This window comes from Electrophorus electricus, chromosome 3, assembly GCF_041902795.1.
Source record: "Electrophorus electricus isolate QZ-2024a chromosome 3, ASM4190279v1, whole genome shotgun sequence".
NCBI classification, from domain to species: Eukaryota; Metazoa; Chordata; class Actinopteri; order Gymnotiformes; family Gymnotidae; genus Electrophorus; species Electrophorus electricus.
Window position 1 is genome coordinate 29,702,789 of NC_137499.1, and position 22,078 is coordinate 29,724,866.

General features: G+C 47.3%; 1 protein-coding gene across 6 annotated transcripts in view; it reads right to left on the reverse strand.

Annotated features, from left to right (window-relative positions):
* The window catches only part of septin9a (septin 9a), a 57,231-nt gene that overhangs the window by 16,305 nt on the left and 18,848 nt on the right, over nucleotides 1–22,078 (reverse strand). For 2 of the 6 annotated variants that reach the window (XM_081710984.1, XM_035525863.2), the window contains one exon: nucleotides 14,476–15,162. In XM_081710984.1, the coding sequence (XP_081567110.1) occupies nucleotides 14,476–15,162 (687 nt within the window). Of the gene's footprint in view, nucleotides 1–1,837; nucleotides 2,038–3,312; nucleotides 3,484–4,058; nucleotides 4,159–14,475; nucleotides 15,163–21,531; nucleotides 21,938–22,078 lie in introns of those variants that run through there. The other 4 variants (XM_035525860.2, XM_035525875.2, XM_081710985.1 and 1 more) reach the window with 4 other exon arrangements.

Genomic DNA, 22,078 nt, shown 5'->3' on the forward strand with positions numbered 1-22,078 from the left:
CATTAGCCTAGTCCCCCTGTTTGTGAATAGCCATGAGTCTTGCAACACAAGCACCACGGCTTGAGGAAGAAGAGCTGCAATTGTTGATTTATCCTTTACAATGCAAGCATGAGAGATAAAGTGTCATTTCAGTGGAACAGTAACATCACTGCCTGGGTCAGTAAATAGGAAGGTGTATGAGGGATGGGCGCTGGGTGCGCATCATCTCCCACAATGCATCTGAGAGATGTGGGATCCCATGCAGCTCATGTCCAAAGGGACAAACATCTGTTAAAAATGTCCATGTTTTCGCAGAGCTGTAGGACCGTGTTCACTGCAGACACTCAGCAACAACAGATTCCTGCTCAAAGGCTAAACTAACAGTCATGGGAAGAAAAAAATGTCGTGGCAATCAAAGATGGCTTTTATGAAACAGATGCCGGCTTAGATTGCGCACCAGATGCAAGAACCAGCACTGGCGTCTCTGAGAGCAAAACCAGCTGGCGAACATCGCAAACCATTTGCATACGGCCAGATGACCGGACACTGGGAAAGCCTTAAACCAGATCTGGCAATCACTGCTTTCCAAACGGCTTTTCTGGAAATGGCGTTTCTGCAGAGCTCTGGGACTCCGCTGACAAACCCTTTTACGACCCAAGAACATCTGCTCTTCTCTTCCACATTCCAGCATGTGATGGAGAGCTCCAAAAGGAACATTTAACTCGCCTTCGGGAAAAGGAATAACCATTATAGTGCCATTATTCTGAAGGTGGAGAGAATAGGGCCTTCCCATAAACCTTTTCTATTAGAAGAAACCCATTACATAAGTCTGTACACTTACAAACGTACCATGATTCAGGCCACAGGGGGCACGCCTAAGGACGAGCTTTTAACACTGTCACATGATCGATCCTATTTGGGAAAGACACCACACAGTACATCATCTTCCCGAGCAGGCAGAACGACGAGGATCCTGGCAGAAGGAAGGCTCATGCGTGAATGGAAGTGATATTGGAGGACTGCGGAGGGGCAGGCCGAGCGCGAGCTGCCGGCGGGGGCTGGTGCCCGTCAGCACACCCGAGGCTAAGGGGGCCCACATGCGCTCTGTGCCCTTCTTGGCTGTTGTGGCATACAGGGTTTTAAAAAGGCGAGGAAAAAGCGGGAAAAAAAGAAAAAAGAAAAAATCACCCACCCACATCTGGAATTGTAAGGGGAAAAAAAAGCCCAGCAGGTAGAGAAAGCAAAAGGAGCAGAAACTTGGAAAGGTTGGAGGCTTATTCAAATGTTTCTAATGGGACATGCACGCCTCCTCTGCAGACAATGAGAGTGATACAGTACAGTACAGATAAGCAATTAATGCATGTGTAGGCCTACAGATTTGTTTGTAATAGCTAATTCTACTGATTTTCTGCTATGTCCTTAGCTAAACTCTGCTAACCATGGACACAGACACTGAACGGAGGAGGCCTGATCGGTAGTGATGAAAAGAAGACTACACAGACTAATCAAATTAGCATGTATTTTAATCCAGGTAATCTGGTTAATACAGGCTGGATATTTGTAGTAGGAATATAAACATGTCTTTATAACATGATATTATAGTATTAGAGCATTTAACCTCCTGGGTCATGCTGAAAGGTATTAAATGACAATGATTCACACTCCCAAGGCCTCATGTGTTTAAGTGGTGAGCAACAGTAAATGTAATCTATTAAAGAAAATAAGGTGAAATGTTGAAGTCTGGAAGATGTTTTGACTATTGCAGAGTAGTAATCCTTTAACGCGATATAGAGTATACTAAAGTGCGTAACAGCACAATTTACTGGAAAGCCATCATATTATGGAAATAAAACTTTACCTGCAAACCAAAACTTAAATAGTGGCTTCGGTGGAACTGAAGGGATTCTACATTCTTCCTGGTGACCCGACACACTTCTCTTCAGTCCGTCATCACACCTTAAGGCTGGCGCACAGGTGTACGCTCTTCATACCAGAGGCTAGGCCATTCCTCACATACTGGGCAACCTTAGCGTAGACAGGCTGAAGTCTTCACCTAGACTGAGCGAATGACAGAAGAGCTTAAGAAACTTCTGGAACCTGACCTTGGTGAAAGACTTCAGCCTGAAAGACTGAACTGGAAGTAGTCTATTTATTTTGTTTTATTTTATTCACTTACTTGTTTTATATGCATGCCATCATGCATGACAGTACTGGGGAAATTCCTGAACTGAGCACAATAAAATAAATAGGCCAGTCTAAACCACACTGACAAGTATATGTATTTGTGGGGCAGAGGTTTTCATGGATGCTTGGTAACAGCTGAAGATGTATCATGTGGTTGTTGGTTGAAAACTATATTATCTTACACATCACATGACATTATTCATTAAAAACAGATTTTCCAGGACATTCACATATTGAAAAATATACAGCAGTGTTTCATTAAAGGAAACATGTTTCATGATGTTGCTGTATTTACTTTTAGACATATATTGTAGAACAAAACATGCCCCTCACAAACTGAACTCCTGGAGTTTTTCTGAAAGAGTCATGACTGGATGCGCCACGGTTACACACAGGACAGGTGTTTGGGACAGGCCAGCAGCGTAGCCAAGCGCACGCTCAGCATGGAGCCGCCAGGACGGAGCAGTTCAGCAACGTTAAGGCCTTCTGCACACGCACGCACAGGCTCCTGCCAAGCACTATAGGCTTCGGTCTCAGAGAAGTACGCAGAAATGTTAAAAGCTGAGAAACACCAATACCGGCTAAAAGGAAGCTCAACTGTGGACAACATTCCCATCCCACAAGAATTCTCCCCAAATGCCAGATTGTACGTTTCAATGGAAATTGGTGTTTTGAGCTCAGGAAGTGGGAGATTCCGAATCCATTTCAAACAAAAGGGAAAGCACAAGAGAAACACAAAATGGCTGCCTGAAAGTGCTGTGGTGAGCTGCTCTTTGGGGAGCCCTCCGGCCCAAGCCGCTGGCCCCTTCATGCTACCCATCCTGTCCCTGCTATCGCCAACGGCTGACACCTTGGTAACAGTGCATCGCAAACCAAGAAAACAACAAAATGGCTGCTTACTCGGTTCCGCCGGTTTAGTTACAGCACGACCCCAGAATCCCAGTACCACCACTGGACCGGAACACCACAGAAATGGGGTCGAGCGCGTCAACAGTAAGGCCAGGGCAGGGGGCAGACACTATACCGCTGCACCACGGTTTATCACCCAAAGGAATGTCAGTTATCTGCCGCACGCCCAAGATATGGACCCGACGACGCGTCACATGCCTACGGCGCTTGACTTTATAAAGGAGGAAAAAAGAAGCTGACCCACGGAGATATGGCGGGCGGAGGGGCAGGTCACAGAGGTTCCACAGAGCCCCGGCTGGATATGAGCTGAGGCCCACGCATGAGGAAGTCCCATCCTTCACCCCCACAATGCAACGCTCACTCGGGCCAATGAACGCGGTGGGGGTGGGGGGCACCAAAGTGAAAAACCTCCACCATGAGGGGGAAGGAAGAAAAGAAAGTAAAAAAATGAGAGGGGGAAGGAAGAGAAAGAGGGAGAAAAGAGAAAGAAGAGATTAAATTACTAAGGACCGCTGACGATAAGGAAGTGCTGTCTACCAGCCGCTGGGAGCCTGCATGCATTAATTACAAGCCAAGGAATGAAGGTGAAGACAGAATAGAGGATGGGGGGGGGGTGGAGCCCAACACGCTCCCCCTCCACACACACCCACACTAACAGCCATGCTGCCCCTGATCTCATTTCTTACACCACAGGGTCAAACATGCAGAAAATGCCCAAACTGAACAGAAGGAGAGATGCATGCTACTGTAGACATGGCAGACACCCGACAGAGTCCCAGCACGCTTGGGTTTGCATGCTGCATAAACATACAGTATCCTGAGTCCCTCTTTCACTTCACCAAGGACATTCTCAACCGAGCCCCAGAAACACAACGGCAGCATGAAACAGCGTTACAGAGCTGGACAAACAGAGAGAGAGAGAGAGAGAGAGAGAGAGAGAGAGAGAGAGAGAGAGAGAGAGAGAGAGAGAGAAACTGCACACTCACCCTCCTGCTCAGGCTCAATCCTCCAGTGTGAGACACAGCTGGAACCACAGAGCCTCTCACAGGCTCCACCCCTCAGCCTGCCCATGTGACACACACAGGCTCCTCCCCTCAGTCTGCTCATGTGACACACACAGGTCCCTCCCCTCAGCTCACTCTTGTGACACCCATGTACAGGCACCTCCCCTGTCCAGTGTCCAGGGGGGGGGGGGGGGGGGGGGGGGGAGAGAGAGAGAGAGAGAGAGAGAGAGAGAGAGAGAGAGAGACTGCCGCAGCCCAGGGGTTGACTGTCTTTCCCAAAGTGTACCCCAGGCTTAAGAGGCAACAGTCCAACCTCAGTCATTTAACCCTCCCATAGATACAATATCAGAGTTCTCTGCATTACTGAGCTTTCTGTCCCACCAACTCAGCTCCAGGAATCCCTCAGAATACATTTGTGCTTAGGATACACATAAAATGAATACATTTTATTTAGTGGTGCATAATGTAGAGCAGTTATTCCTCCCAAAAAACAGCCCTATGAGCCTGCAGACGAGAGCATGTGGCAGACAGTGGGGATAAACCCTGGCCACGTCACTGTGGAGGTCGATGGAAATAAACCCAGGAGTCTACAATAATGAGAGACACGCCAGGGTCCCTCGATCACATAAAGGTTATTTTGATTCGTTTTTTAGAGCAAGTCTAATATCATCTACCTCTAAACCAGTGAGGGTACGGGCAAGCACTCCAGATACTTTGCGATACTGGTATTTTTAATCCCCTCACTCATGCTCACGTTTGAACCAATTCCAGTAACCTCGGACTTGCTCACCCTGCACACACAGACAACGTCAGCTCAATCCTCCTGAGTTAGAGGCAACTAAAGCCTACACGGAGATGTGAGACGAAGCAGATGACGAAGATTAGCGTGGGAAAAAAAAAAAAAAAAAAAAGACGCGCCTTTTTTTTTTTTGCAGAAATTCAACGAATCTGCCATTGTTTGGAAATAACTTGGCTTTAGGCAGAACAAAAGGAGGTGTTGTTGCAGCGTCCCCACAGCTGCAACAAGCAGAGGAGAGGAGTCAAATTTAGTCCTTCACGCAACACCAGCAAGGCCCGTGTGGAGCAGGCGTTGGCGTAGAGAGGACACCTGCAGATACATGCCGGAGCCAGGCTCTGGTCCAACACGGGTCCAATTCTGGATGGGTTACTGCCTCTCCAGAGCACAAAGGCACAGTGAGACACTGTTCCAGCGTACGCAGGCCCCGATAAGGCTTCCAAAAAGCCATTAGAGTCTCTTGAAAAACTACACCAGAAAAGGCTCGTGCAAGATTGAATTACTGAAGAGAAACCGCCGGGTAGAGAGCATGCTCCAGTGGCCCGGATACAGGCTGCATCTTGTTAAAAAGGTTAAAATTATTACTGTCATTTTACTCATTATACTCCTTTTTAAACAGACAAACGAACTATGAACTACGTTTTTTTTTCCCCTAGAGCCTGTAACGGCCCAAGTGCCAAAGGGCGTGGAGCAGGACGCACAAACTCCCTCAACGTGCGAGACATTTAATAACACAAAACACCAATGACAACGGGGCACTCACGTGTAACACAAACAATGTAAACAGTAACGCACACTACATGAACACCAACGATGGGTAACTAACACGACTTAGACTAACAGTTACGAAAGTTACGTTCAGAACACTACCACACAAACAGCACGCTACGTCAACAATGACCAACACACTGCACACTTTGACAAGGGTTTATACACACATTTAGACCAGAGGATGTGCAGGTGTGTGCAGGTGTGGTCACAAACACAGATCCTCCCACTGCACATGGCGGGCCAAACCACGTGACTTTTGCAGCCGAGCGCGCTGTGACAGAGCCGTTGATTTTGAATTGTTAAGATGTGCATACTGGATAGTTTTCAAAAGTCATTAAGGAATGGTTATAAAATATTCATAATGAAAATTATTTATATGATAATTGGTGGTTATTCAGAGCCTATTTTTGGAATTAATATTTTTAAATACATTTTCTGCAGTGAAACTGCAGTAAAAGGTCATTTTATACAAATGATTTTAAAATGACTTGTTAAAAATGTAATTTCAACTCCATTCCTTTATTTTAATTCATACATTTACTTTTACAATATTTAGTATAGGGTCTGTGAACACAAAGGAATTATCTGCATCTTTTGCAACTCCGCCTCAGATATCATGAGCGACGTCAAGTCTTTATTCATATCACAACTGCACTATATGGACCATATCCGGCAGCTGTACACAAATGGCTATACAATACAAGGAAACCATAAAGCACCATAAAATGCAGGCCACCATGTTCTTATCAACTAAAAACTAAAATCAGAGCAAAACTAAATCTTCCCGCTGTTTGTGCAGGCTGGCCTTTAAGTGCTAGCTTTGTCATGCACTGATGGCGGCCTGCTAAATACGCAACCGGCCCGTGGTTTTGGGAGGACCCCGCTTTAAGTGAGCGAGTGCTGCCCTCTGCCCTGCAGCGCCCCGGTGTGCTCACGTCCCTCCCGGTTACATCTGCTGGAGTTTTCCCAGCTGGTTCCTTTTCGGAAGGATAAATGGGGGATAAACGGGTGGTTCGCATACGCTCCCTCCTTCCACCCCCGACCCGCCACGCCAGACTTTACGGCTTCGTTACACTCTTCTAGACGCCGATTAATGCGGCCTGAAGGGGAATGTGACGGTGACGGAAGGGAAAAGGAGAATTTGAGAAACTCCAGCAACACAGTGGAAGCCTGTGGTGCCATCTCCCCATCTGGACAGGGGGAGGGAGAGAGCAGAGCGAAACAGAGACCTGGATTTATACCTTCTGGAGTCTAAGGCCAACTATCTGCTTTACGGGTCGTTTTAAATTGTACTGCTTACATGTGCATGTCTGTGTCTGTATGTGTGTGTGTGTGTCACCACGGCAATATCCAAGCAAAGTGCATTCCAGTGAAGAAGCCTTCTTGGGTTCCACAGTTGACATTGACGCTCTTTAGTGGCGTATTAATAACATATAGCATGAGACCAGGGGCATCTGCGTGCACTGCAACTTCGAGGCCACACTTCAGAAACATGATCGCCAATAAGCTGCAATGTAACTGCAGACCCACTCACTACAAAACGGCCAGGTTGCTGTAACGGTGACCTCATCCACACGGTCCACCCGGCAGCAGCTGGATGGTATTTGGCCACTTTCTGAAATATGAAGAAAGGGAGGAACTCCAGCAAGCTCTGTTTACGCGCTCATGCCTCCGCCCCCTGGTTTTGCCACAAAAGCAAGTACAGAATGCAGGTACATTGAACGGCCCGAAACACACTCAGAGAACCTGCTCGGATTTTGGCGAGGTCACAGTCACCAGACTCACCCGTTAGCACAAAACTTCATACTCACAAATCACATGTTCACCACTAAGCAGAATATGTTGGCATACAGGTGTTCCTTTAGAAGACAAATTCTGCAGTTCTGTTCAGCAACACTGAGCTCCACAGAGACTAAAGGCAATGTGAGAGTTGTTATGGAGTTTGACAGCTGTATCCAACAATCAACAGGAGTTGCTGGAGTTCACATGCATACTAATTCTGACTGGTCTGGTGGGACTTTCCCACATGAGAAAGTGTAGTCCCACCATCACCCATTTGGTAACAGAGCAACTGAATCGCGCGCTCTCTCTCTCTCTCTCTCACACACACACACACACAAAAAAGATGCCTCTCTAAGGGACTGTGAGCAGACATGTCACAGCAGGTCTTCCGCTGTGCTAGAAATATAATGACATGAACAGCAATGGCCCTCTCTTGCAACTCCTCACATAAGAAGGAGTAAGGTTAAAAAAAAAATGTAAAAAAATACAGCTTCTCATATCAAAGTCCGTGCCTGGAGGGCAACCCAGGTCCGGAGGGCGACCCAGGCCTAATTTACCTCATCAACAGCTTGGAACAAGCAGCAGATTCTGTTCGCTCACAAATTCACAGAACATCTTTATTTATTCCCCCCCCCCCCCAACCACCACCCTGCAGGCAGTGTGGACAAGCTGTGCCAGCCAGCCTATAGCCAGAGGGATGGTGATAATGAGGGGAAAGGAACATGTCTGGGAGGCCCTCTGAACACACACACACACACACACACACACACACACACACACACACACACACACACACACACACACACACACACACACACACACACACACACACACACACTTTATCCCTTACAAGGCCTAAAACAACCTGCTGAATTAGACTGATAGATATTGTCATAGACTGATAGAAATTGTCATAACACAAGCCTGTGCCATAGCGCTGCAGTGCAGTCTGAGGCATGGGCTCCAGACTGGCTGGGAGCGAGAGGCCTGCCCATCAGGCAGAGAGCAGCTCAGCGGCAGAGGCTCGTGCCTCAAGAGATCACGCCGCTCCCGGCCTCGGCACGCAGGCCCGTCGGGAGCTTGGCGGGCATTAGCTGGAGACTAGCGTGGTTCTACGTCCCCTAGCAACCAGCCCGGCGTGCCCCTCTGATGGTTTCGTTCAGCACGGAGGGGTGTGGGACTGTGAAAGGGAGGGACACGAAGGGGCAGAGCAGAAGAGAAGAGGAACCCTGCCACTCGGCCGAGGCCAGACTCCATGGCCTCCTGCAGCACATGCAGGGAGGAGACCACCACCATCAACGCTGAATCAATAGGGCTCATTTAGAACTGCTGATCACAGAGAAAAGGAGGGGAAATATGTGAATATTGCAGTGTACATGCACACACCCACACACCCATTTATACATCTACCAAAACTGTTTTACTGTTTATGTGAAATGAGTTGGAGCGAAATAAATACAAATAAATAAACCACTCACCCCATTAACATTTCAAAGCCTTAAATGGAGTGTATGATCGTGTGGTGGGACTGGGTGAGTAGGGTGGGAGCTGGCCAGAGCGGAGGGGTTTAAAAGGGCCAGAGCGGAGGGGTTTAAAAGGGCCAGAGCGGAGGGGTTTAAAAGGGCCAGAGCGGAGGGGTTTAAAAGGGCCAGAGCGGAGGGGTTTAAAAGGGCCAGAGCGGAGGGGTTTAAGGGCCAGAGCGGAGGGGTTTAAAAGGGCCAGAGCGGAGGGGTTTAAAAGGGCCAGAGCGGAGGGGTTTAAGGGCCAGAGCGGAGGGGTTTAAGGGCCAGAGCGGAGGGGTTTAAGGGCCAGAGCGGAGGGGTTTAAGGGCCAGAGCGGAGGGGTTTAAGGGCCAGAGCGGAGGGGTTTAAGGGCCAGAGCGGAGGGGTTTAAGGGCCAGAGCGGAGGGGTTTAAGGGCCACTCTTTGCTTCTACCAGCACCACACACACTTGGTTTAGCATACATCAGGAATACGGCCTGGAGAGGATACATGGTCAGACTGGACAATATTCCAAATCTGGAACTGCTAGGAAAGGAGGACATTCCTCGATTACACACCTATAAGAACATCAATGTGGATGCAATCCATCACCTCACACTGACTGGGCCTCCCATACCACCATGCAGTGAGCAATGTTTCCATGTCACAAATACGTTCCTAAATACTATATACACCAAGTCAGCTAAAAGGCCAGGCAGGCACAAAGCCATGGAGAGAGAGAGCTTCTCCACAGCAGAACGTGCTCAGGCCACAGAAAGAGATTCCACGTCCCATTCGACAGCTCACGTTTCACGAGGAAACTCAGAGAAGGGATGGAGAGAAAGGTCACCATTAGGCAATTCATAAGCACACTTCTAAATGAAAGAACCAGTTGAGGACAATAAGAAAAAAAACCAGCAAATTTACTTAGACTGTCATTGTCAAGGTCCAGTCTCCAACTATTCAAATTTCATCAGCAAATACTTTTACTTTCATCTGTGCGAGGAATGACAGTACTTGAAACATCAACTACATTTCTCTCAAAAGGAGCTACAACTAAAGTAACAGCTTGCTAACAATAGTGAAAAAATAACGTGTCATTTGATTCTGTCCTTACCTGCCTCTACCTGTCCAATAGTGACTCCTACTGGAGTTCAAAGGAGCTGCACTTTCAGAGGCATGCCCTGAGGGAAGGCAGCAAACATTACATCTTATGGGCTTTAATCAGAATCACACACACACACCCCTCTTATCCAAACAGGTCCATAATCTACGTAACAAACAGAACGTATATAAGCCATAAACTCTGGCAACAGAGGCTGGCACCCGCATTTATGACGTCCTTTCACAAGTACAGGCAGTTCTGGCCGGCTCCCCTATCCCTGGGGCGTACCGAGCCGGCTTCGCCTACGGCCGGCAGGGTGTGCCGTGCAACGCGTGGAAGCCCCTGCACGAACCATCTCAGCTGCTGCACTTCTGAAGGTGGCGTGAGGAAGGTGCAGAGCCTAGGGACCCGATGACGTCTGGCCAGAGGCAGCACTGCAGCTCCGCAGAGCCGCCCCCTCCGCACCGGGGAATTTGCCATTTCGTGTGGGCGTAACGAATATACAAACAAGCTCTGGAAAAACAGTGCAAAGGGCAAGGAGTGCATCTCCAGGTCACGCCAAACACGTCTATGCTTACTGAGCTCTCGCTTGCTCCGCCTCCCCGCTATCTGATTGGATGAGCACTGGCTGCTCTCCAGAGGGCGCGCACAGCAGGTGATTCATCACTTAAAACAGCTCTCTACCATGTGACAAGCACAGGCTCCACTCCCCCAGTCTGGCCGTCAAAAGCTCTTTATCTGAGAAGAGGTAAAGAAATTTCAGCCAAGGGAATCGGCACGAAGCAGAGGGGTGACGTGGGAGCACTTATCCGCCTGAAAGTACGCAGCACGTGAACACGTTCCACCGGGTTGGCCGCTGGAAACTTCACAACGTTAACTCAAAAAAAGGCACTGAAGCTCTAGAGCTCCTTTATTCACAGAGGGCCACTGAGTCAAGAAAACGTACCCGGGCCAGCCGCAGGAAAGCGGACAGAGAATGGACCGGCTTCTCCCTGGGCTGAGGAATGCACTCCTACTCCAGTGACCAATCCAGCGCAGGTCAGCCAGACAGTAACACACATCTGGAGCTCTCAGAGCGCAGCGGGAGAGAAGCACACCTCGACACACATGGCCACGGCCGACAGAAGATCCGCTCGCACTGGCTAACTGGTAAAGAGCGAGCACAGCGTTACAGCTCAGCTAAACATGGGACACCGCGTTCCTGACAAGAAGGCGTTGGCGCAGCACACAAAATATCGTAGGCATGTAACAAGTGACTTAAAAACCTGTGAAGGACTGTGGCTCGACATACATCTAGCTCTTCTTATTCAGCGCATGATGAAATTCACCCTCCATGGGCATGGGTCATGGGTCACTGAAGCACAGGGAAATGCTCAAATTACTTCCTGAGGTCAGGGAAGAGGTCAGACTTAAGTTGGCTGTGGTCAACTGGCTCACTCTGCCCAACGAAAGGGCCTGGGAGGCTGTGATTCATCGTAACCCTTTCACCTGGGATATGGAAATAGTTGTGATGCAGCTTGCTCGTGAGACACAAGTTAACATCCAGTTAAGAATAGCGGAACAAAATAAACATTTTCAACAACAGAAAAATGATAAAAAAAGACTTAGTTAATGTTTATCTGCTAAAAGCTTCTTATGTCCTATTGTTAGACTGCCCAGTCACTTTATTAGTTTGATAAATGAGTCCCAGCTGCAAGTTCATCAGTGGTCCTGTGTTCAGACCAGAGTCCAGTGATGAACAGGGGCAGAGGCAAGTAGTTTGCACTTTCAGGTGTAAAAATAAAAAGGAAGTGACCTAGTGACCGAGCCCAAGACCTACTGACTGAGCCTAACACAGCATTCGGGGGAGAGAAGACACTTGCATACATGCTCTCAGATCAGTGCTGCTGGAAAAGTATTTGCTTTAATGAACAAACCTGAATGTTTCCCTCCAAACCAACACATTACTCAATAAATAAACAATCAGCAAATCAAAACTGCGCATTATGTGAAAATATCTAAAAGCCCACTATCTTTTGCACTGGTCTGGTCACCTTGATGCTGTAGTATCTAATTTAATATAGCAAAAATATTTAAGTACACATTTAGCTTAATTCAGCAAAATATTTTATACAGGAGAACCAAACGCTGACTGAGCAACCCAACACTCAGCACCTAACACTCACCAGGCCCTTCTGAAGGACCTCTGCAGGTTTCTTAGGCCTCCCTGTGCTTACCATCTTCACAGACCTTCTCATGAACACCAGAAACAATAACCCAGAGCACGGTCACATTAAAGAGCCGACTTCTCTTATCTCACTGCTAAGATCTATGCCTTCTGTTCCAGTTTAACAGCACCATCGCAAAGTAAAACCACAGCATCGATTGGGCGGTCACGTGCATCTGCGAGGTTGCTTTCAAACAGCCAGGCAACCACAACTGTCGTGTTACGAACAGCAGTGGAGCTAGCGGGACAAAACAGAAGCTCTAACTGCACCGAGGAGCAAAGCCTGGGGAGGGGAGCACTTCTCAGAGCTCACAGCTCAGCCAGCTGCAGCAGGGTCAAGCACGCGTTGCCAGTTTCACTTCCACGCACACCAGATGGACAGGGGTCCATCTGGCCACGGTGCACGCACACACATGTACGCCAGCGCTCTCTGGATTGAACTAGGAGAGAGATGGCAGATCCGTGCTGGACTTGAGATGCACCGGTAATTGAACCCAAATGTGGCCCGTGTTGCTCTGCTCACATCTTGAAAAGGTTTTCCGCCGCGTCTGGGTTCTCTCCCCAACTTACCCCCCCCCCCAACAAAGGGCTTTAAGCAATTGGTGAGGCTTCCCAAAATCCTTAAAAGACAAACAAACAAAAATGGCACCCAATGAGGCTGCTAGCATCAGGCCCTTAACAAGTTGAATGCAGCACATTTACATGAGAAGACCACCAGGGTGTTAGAGCTGAGGCTTGAACACTTTCTGTATTTACACCCTACATTGATGAACTCCAGATCTGGAACGTCGCACCTACAATCTGCCTGCGTCTGGGGCAGAGCCTCAAATCCCTGCGATGGTTTACTGTGCTCTCTAGCTCAGACTCGTGCGGCAAACCAACATCTGAGCGTTTGACTTTTATGGCACGGTTAGAGGCACTTCTGTACGCATCTAAAGTGAACACATTTGCCTTGGAGTTGTGGCAGCAATTGCGATGCTGGAAGAATGCGTTATTCCATAGCACAGAAGGGAAAAAACAGCATCTATCCCATGTTTCGGAGGACCAGTGCTGGCGGAGCACCACGCTAAGAATTCCTCCCATCACTTCCCCAACAGAGACGTCAGAGCCAAGTCCATCGCTGGCTGACAAGGGGTCATTTACAACTGGGAGCATAAAGAGTGTGTCGGAGGCTGACGTGACCGATTAGGCCGCAGTGTTTTTCAGTCTGAGACAGGCAGAGGAACACCAGGGGAAAGAAAGAAGAAAAAAAAAAAAGAAAAAAAAAAAAAAAACAGCAAATAGATTAAAAACTCGAGAACCGCCAGAGTCCTGCTTTAGGTTAGGATTCAGAATCAGACTCTCCATAGCCCCATTGCTCACGCCTAGATGGTTGGATTCTTGGTATTCATGAGTCATACTTCTGGAAGGGCCTTTAGTCAGAGTTATTTTGAGCTCCTAAAAAAGCCCATGGTAGTTCACTCCCTCCAAGTCATCAATTATCAATACAACCATCCCTAGTGCAGCACAAAATGCAGCCCACATCAGCAGCTCCACAACCTGAGATGTGTAGAGACCAAGTGGCCTTCAGCGCTACACACAGACCATTAAAACTTGGCGCAGCGCCTTTCCCCAACATGCAAAGACACTGCTGAAAGATCGTGCAGCGCAAAAAAAGCTCAGGTGCAAGGACAGCGTCGCAGCCTAACAGCTAGTCGGCAGGTCGTGAATGTCGACGCGACCCGAGCGAAACGTGTCACGCATGGTTGCCAGCGTGACACCAGGTCCTGCAGCTCAGCTTGCGGCCAGTGCATCGCAGCTGCCTGATGTTGGTCGGAACCGTGACTCCGCGGGGCATGTCCTTTCCTCTGACAAACTCTTGCTTTCATCATCGCCACAGATTATAGTCTGAATATACCAGGATGGATTAAACTTGCAGGTTGTTCTTATGAAGGCGATATCCTAGTCAGAGCACAACATGTCCCTGAAATTACACATTACAATCAAAATGACTTGACATTTATTCAGTAAGATAATGTCACAAGAAAATATTTAAGAACTGACATGCAGAAGTCATGGGTTAATGCTCATTTGATAAAACCAAAGGAATCGGCATCATCCCATGATTTTCACCAACAGTTTAAGGCAGCCTGTACTAAACAGGCACTGGAGCCTTAAATCAGCAGAGTTGACTTAGGCAGGAGTGGAACAGGAACGAGGAATTCTGCCCATGAGAAGTTACACATGAAAGCATGGGAATAATGGCTGCAGTGACTCACGCTCTGGGGCTCTGTTGAAGTTCTCCTGCATTGCTGGTGGGGTTTTATACTCGGTAAAACTTGGGATGCCGCTGACTGCTGAGGTGAAGCTGTTCTCAGACTCTCTGGCTGGAGATGGGGTCTCCACCTGTCTGTTCACGGACATCTCAGGCCGTCTGGACAGAGGTGACATCTCCACGGGGCTTGAAGACTCCATCTTCCTCTGGACAGGCTCGGGGATCCGGGAGGCCAGCGCAGGGGCGTCGGCTCTTCGTAGGGGAGCCGTGGGCTCCTGTGGTCGGCCCAGAGTGATCTCCGCCCTCCTGTGAGGCCCCACCTCCGGAGTTCTGTTATGGAGCGAGACTTCGGGTCTCTTCAGGCCAAAGCGGGTGATGCCCGGGCTGGGTGAGCTGTCCACTTGCTTAGAGGAAATGTCGATGGAGATCTCCGTCCTGCGCGAAGATGCCTCGGGAACACGGACTCCGGAAAGCTCCACACGCCGCAGACCACTCTTAGGGGAGCGTTGGCAACTGGAGGAGCTTTCCGAGCCATGTCTGGAGGAACTGTCAGAGTTGCGGGAGCTCAGGTCATGGAAGCGGCTAGTGGCAGAGCTGGTGGAAGAGCGCAGTGGATTGGCCGTTCTGCGGGAAAGAGGTGAGGGGTTTGTGGTGGTGTCCACCTCCTCCACTTCAAACGATCTTTTTAGAGCTGCAGAGAGAAGAGAGAGAAATATTTTAAAATTGCTTGAAGAATAATGTACCTTCGGATGCAAAATGTCTCGAGACATCTCTGCGGTGAATGATCTATGGTTATTAAAAGCCGAGCGATAAATAACGAAACTGTTTTCGTTCTCTTACAGTGCCTTTATATTTAACCTGGACAGGTCCTAACAACTTGGGCTTTGGACAACATGTAACGAGGTGACTTAATTAGCTGCACACATAGACAGCTAGATAATCGCTATTAGAAAGTCGCGAAGTAAACCTTTCTCGTCTTGAAACGGGAGAACCGATTCGATATTCGAAACTCCATTTATCCTCTTGGTGATAGGATAATAAGGTTTGTAAATTGGAGCTAACTGTCCTTCACCCGATATGCTTAAACTGTTTCCCGCCCTTCCGTGACAGTTCCGTAAAATGAACCTTCTCTGAAAGCATCGATTAAAGTAAAAGTTACTTGTACAGAGATAGTGGACGTTTAGAGTCAGTTTACAAGATGACTGTACTTTTACGATAACTCTTACTCTTAGTGTTAGAAGGCATTGAAACGATGTTTAGACTAGTCCACTATTTGAATGAAAATCTGCCGAGTGAACTTAGACGCGAGGATCAGAGTAACGGGCCACAAACGGGACGAGTTAACAACAGACTAATATTGGCGCTAGAAAGTCGTACCTGATTTGACACGTTTAAAGTGTCTTGACAACATTGCCACCATGCAACCCTTCAGACCACACCAACACACGCAGGCGGCCAATTCAATCAAGTCTGCTACAAAATCTTCCGTGCTTTATGGGAAACGTAGTTTGGCGGAGCGCAAAATATGCGGCAAATTCTGGGTAAAGCAAGTTTGTATGTTATGTTTGATTAGCAAGATTATAGAGGCCGATGGTCTTACTAAACGATCGGTTTTTGTGTTTGCTATATTGGTCGCTGCCAATTTAACATGGACCAATATTATTTTTTTTCAGATGGAGACACATTTGGAGATGTAGAAACATTTGTACTGAGACTGTGGATTAGTATTATAACAAGGGTGCATTTATTACTTGCCATCTGTTGGGTACTTGGAAAAATGCACACTCGTGCATGTAAAGATGCGGTTGGTGCCTTGGACCATTTGGCTGAACTAATCTCTGTGATATTTCAGGATGCCAATGCCACACATGCCTCAGACATATCAGAGGACAGGGCCACACCCAAGGCTTCTGAGCAGGTGGCTGGCCTCCATCCAGCTGGCCATCCGTGCACACTAAAATACTAATCCCACAGTCACAGCTATAGTGTGGAATAACTAATTAGGAGAGTTTGCTCTGTTAACAGAATTCTAGTCTAAAGCAATACTTCATGCTAATGAACTGCCTTCAATGCATGCAATTTTTATTTATTACAGTCTTTCACCTTTCACAGAAAAAAAAAAAAGTTTTTGACACCTTTTTTTTCCCCTATTGTGAAATGTATATTAAGTTTAATATTGTCTTACTGGTTGGTCAGGTAACTTTTTTTATTTTTAATATCCCCCCAGCAGATCTTGTGGCATTAATTTCACAGCTGGACCTTATTTCTCAGAGTCCATCAGTCTTTGAAGTTCTTACTGGCAGTCTTCCTCATGAGAAATGAATGATATCTGTACGTGATGCACTGTAAAAGCAGCTGTGGGACAGAACACCACCCGAACCTTACTAACTGAACTCTGCTTCTCATTAAGTTGAGTACCATCTGCCTCTTTATTTCTTCACTACTACAACAACATTAGGCCTATTTCAGTCATTTCCAATCCTGAAAACTCCCATTCCTAGGAGCCCAGGCTGGGAGACGGGGCCTTCTCGATCTGCCCGGTTTGCGCATGCCTGTGCTCCACGCTGTGGTTGCGGTCTGCTCTTTCGGAGGTAGCTGCAGAGTGCAGCTGGGAGTTCCTGTCCTTTCAGCGGTGCAGGCACGCTGGTGCTTGGGGGCCATGCTGCAGCACAGACATGGTCATTACAGAGCAGCAGCCCTCCACAACGAGCAGGCGGGCCATGGCACGCTCATCGCAATGCAGGAGAACACGTCAACCCGACGCATGTGGATCGTGTTTCTTCCTAACACACAGGATGACCGGTCTGGACCTCATTCAACAGGAAGAGAGGAAGAGGTGACAGGCCTGTTGAGCAACCCAGAGAATGAGCTAGGCTCATTATTCAGTGATTTTGATTTGGTTTGTTGTATTACTCAGTCTATTCCTTTAAAGGACTGGGTATCTGATACAGCACTTTCAAAAGACCTATTTTAGATCTCTAGGGTTTCTTATGAAAGCACTCCTATCCTCACAGAAACTTTTCTAGAAGCTAACCATTGATGTAATTTCCTGTGAAAAGCTTGTGGTAGGATTAATAATGAGCTAAGCTAAGACTCACATGCCCTGCATAGCAAGAGTCCTGTCACCTCCAGGCACGCACGCACTCACTCACTCACTCACTCACTCCCACATACAGACCCTGCTTAAAACTGAATGGAAAATTACTCTGTGTGTGAAGCCAATAAAAGAGATGCTTAAACAGTCATCTGTATAAGTATGCATTACAAATCAGATACAGTCAGGGTTTGCTTTGATATCTTATGTGCCCACAACCAACCTTTTCATATTTTTCTCTAAGAGAGAGCAAAGGGAATAAGAGGATAAACAAATAAACAAAAAAAGCCTAAAAAACACCTGGGAAATGTTGGGGTGTCAGTTATGCATATCAGACATCTAAAAGGTAGGTGAAGGTTTAAAAGATTCCTCATCAGGTTCTGTACTGGGTAGAGCCCCATTACCCTTGCAGGGTGCAGGGATTTGGTGACAGAGGCACTTGGCAGTCTCCGACTGCACTTCTACTCTCCCGGCTTACCATATGAGGCCTGCCATCTCCTCAAAGACGCTAAAGACGTAGGCGAGCGGCAACTCTGTTATGTAAGAAGGCCCCTGTATAGCGAGTGCGTGTGTACATGAGTGATGTAGGGAAGGTAAAGTCAACTGACGCCAGCAAGACGTGTCTGACGAGGACCGGCCGTGAAACACTACGTCTAGCAGACCAGGACCACAGAGCACATTAAAATTCTCCAGTCAAGACCCAAGAACAGGGAAAAACATTTGACTTATTTCTGAAATTGCATTACTGAAAAAAATGGAACTAAATACTGTTTTGTTTTTATGGCGTCCCAGCGTAGATAAAACTGTTTCTAATTGTTACATTGCATAATTAAGATCTAAATTAAGAAGAAAACAAAACTGAGAAGAAGCTCAAACCACAGAACCTAGCAGACAGACAGTCTGGAGGTACAAATCAGCTTAAACAAGCAAGAGCTTGATGCTTGTGCTGTGATGATGTGTTGGGCCTGGCTGGGTGCAGTTTGTTTGGGGAGTGTATGAAGCTACAGCTCTGGTGGAGAGCAGGGTCTGCATAGACAGACCGGAGACGTGGGCACTTACTCTCCCAGCACCCAGAGCTACAGCATAAGTTCAGATGCATTTCCTTAGCCACAAGATTCCACAACCACCACACTATTTTCTCACACCATGCCACTGTGGGAAACATGTACACACATACACAATATAAAACACGCATATTAATATATTAAACCAACACGTCCACGTGTGTTTGTTCATCTGTGGTGTACAGTCTGTGTAAGCACCCATGGAAAGTACATTACATGTGTAGTGCAGTTCACTTTAGCTCATTTGCATTTGATTAGTGGTCAAAGTGCGGCTCTCATCTAGAAGCAGATGCATTAAAGGCCAGACCCTCCCTACTGAGGTTCATAGCTGCAGTATCTCTAGGAAAACCAGGACAGCATCACAGGTCCCTTGAGTGGAGGCCAAGGCACTAATAACGCATCCATGTCTGACTGATCCTAGCCGCAGCCTTTCTGCACTCATCCCCCCCCCATCAGTCGTTTTTCCACTCTACTCTCTCGCTCACATATTCCCCTCTCCAAAAGCTCCCTTTCTAAGAAATATCATTAGACCTAATCTAAAGTGTCATCATAACTATGTGTATGTCCATGTGGACTGCCTCCAGACAGAGATGCTAGTTAGTAAGCATGCACTAAAATGCCTATAATATACTAACAAATCAGTTTAACATAAACATGTCAGGGAAAGGTATTTATGTTATTAATATGATGTTGCTAAGGCCTGACAATTCCACAGATGTGCCGCTGTGGACTGAGCTGACATACGATGCCCATTTCGGAAACCCTCAGTGCCAATACTAATAGCAAATGAAGTGATTGCAGTGAGTGGAGAGAGCAGTCAGCCTCGACTAGCCCTCTGGCAGGTCGGCACAGTCAGTGTGTCCAGAAAAGTAGAAAAACAAACAAAGCACGGTAGTAGCACACACCTGTAGCTATGTTTTGTTTCACTGTTCCTGAAAGAGCCTGACATGAAGGCTTGCAGTGTGTATCACAGGAAATCAGTGGTGAGCAGTAGGTAAACACAGTCAGCTGTTATTGCCAATAAGACTGGAGATGATACACTGCCTGGACTCCCCTGGCGGCACTCAGATGAAAGGATTAGCGTGTCTGTCTGTCGGGCAGGTGCATGGTGGATATGAAGCATATTGTGGTTAATTAGCCACAACTAGTCGTTCTAGCATTTATTAGTAAACATTAAAAAAGTAATTGTTGCTGAGAATTAGTAGTGGAGAGCATATGGTATATAATGCAGGTTACTGGATGGATTCAGAAGACCTGTTTTTCTGAGCTGGCCAAACTGCTACAAAGTAGGTAGCAAGAGACTCTTTACGAAGTCCATATTTGACTTTACAATGTGGTCAGTCCAGCACATAAGCTCCATGAATAGCCATGTTTGATGGTGCAATTCCTCACACCATTAAGGTTCAAGTTCAGCAACATGAAAGTGCCAAAATGGCAGTATAATGATCGTGTTTCTTTTAGCAGGAATGAAGAGTGATCTGCCATCATGCTTGTCGGACTTGTTAGCGATGCAGCGAGGCCTAGCCTGAAATGGGCCTTGTGTGTCCTTACATTTCCCGAAAGCAGTGAACTGAGGCCATATAGAGCAGCCAGTCTGCAATCCTGAGGGAGAAATTTAGCTTCAAACACTAATAATAATTAGTTTGGAACAGGTTTTAATCCTTACCTACAAAGGATAAACAAGAATTCTTCGGTATCTACCTTTTATCAAAAAAAATCACAAGACTTGTGTATGCGTGTTTATGGGTGTGTGTGTGGGTGTGTGTGTGAGAGAGACAGAGAGAGAGAGAGAGAGAGAGAGAGGGAGAGATAGATAGATAGATAGATAGATAGATAGATAGATAGATAGATAGATAGATAGATAGATAGATAGATAGATAGATAGATAGATAGATAGATAGATAGATAGATAGATAGATAGATAGATAGATAGAGTGTGTGTGATGAAAGTGAATTGTGGGTTTGCAGTTGCGTGTGTGTGTGTGTGCACGCATGCGTATTTCTATCTCAGGTGCATGTCGCTGTCATTCTCCCCTGGAATGCTGTAAGAGGAAAGCAGGTCACCCCCTTAAGCAGCACCACCCTCCCCAGTCTCAAGATAACATAAGCCATCCTCCCCACCCGCCAGCGTGTAGCACATTATACACTCTCTCTCCTGCAAGGAACATACCAAGTGCTGACATACAAAGAGCCAGACAAATGCAGAGATGTCTCCTGTGTGTGTGTGTGTGTGTGTTGTATACAAATGCACGTACATGTGTGTGTGTGTACATGCATGCATGTGTCAACCAAAAGGCGTTTGTGTCTGTCAGGAGCTCTTCCAGCTGGATGAGGGGTGCTGAGAGAAGAGGAGTGAGGGGGAAGAAGAGGAACGACAGAGCAAATCAATGCCAGGAGAGGGGTGGGATAAAGAGGTAAAGGGAGCAGGAGATCCAGGTGTTAGCCCCAGTCATGGTCTGTTAAGAATGGCTTCTGGTGTCCAAAGTATCATTCATTTCATCACTGTGAGGAACTTTCTGCCAATACATGCAGCTCGGAGCAATAATATACATTGTGTGGAGTAAGTAAGCAAAAACACACACTCTCCTGCACACACACACACACACACATTTCCCACATGTCCTGCATGACACAGACACTCAGCAGAGACAGACACACGAGTTGAGAAGTAGTCCAGATAGGACAACAGAGAGAAACCGTTATTAACCAGAACCATCCAGACCTGACCACTCCAAACCCCATGCATTCACAATCTAAGCCCACAGTTTCTGAAGACTAACCAAAATCACAAATGTTTCCACACAAACGGAACGAGAAATGAAAAGTCGGAAATAGCTCCTGCTAGCTGACTCGGAGAGTGAGCCCACCAGTGAGAGTACTATGGAAGACAAAGGACACTGACCTTCAAAATCTGAGATGATCCCCTCCAAATGGACATTAACAGTGGAATCAGACATTTTGTGGGTGAGAATGGAAGCTTAGTACTCTGTCTCCCAGCAAGGCAAACTCTCACAGATGTGCTACCGTCTCCCGTCCCCAAACAAATCCCAAATTAGGAGGCAATGAGGGAGGGGGGGGAAAAAGCAATGGGTGCAGTCCACGGATCCACGGATCCAACCCTGCAACTTTCTTAAAGGACTAACTACTTTTCCTCTACTTCCTCCAGTACTTTGAGCGCAGCACAGCTCAGAATGAGCAAGCGATGACAACCCCCCACCCCCACTCACTCGCTCTCGCTCTCTCTCTCTTTCTCGCTAGTGCACTCACTTACTCCCTCTCTCTCTCTCTCCCTCGCTAGTGCACTCACTTACTCCCTCTCTCTCTCTCTCTCTCCCTCGCTAGCGCTCTAACTTTCTCTCTTTCTCTCTCTCTCCCTCGCTAGCGCTCTAACTTTCTCTCTCTCTCTCTCTCCCTCGCTAGCGCTCTCACTTACTCTCTCGCTCTCTCTT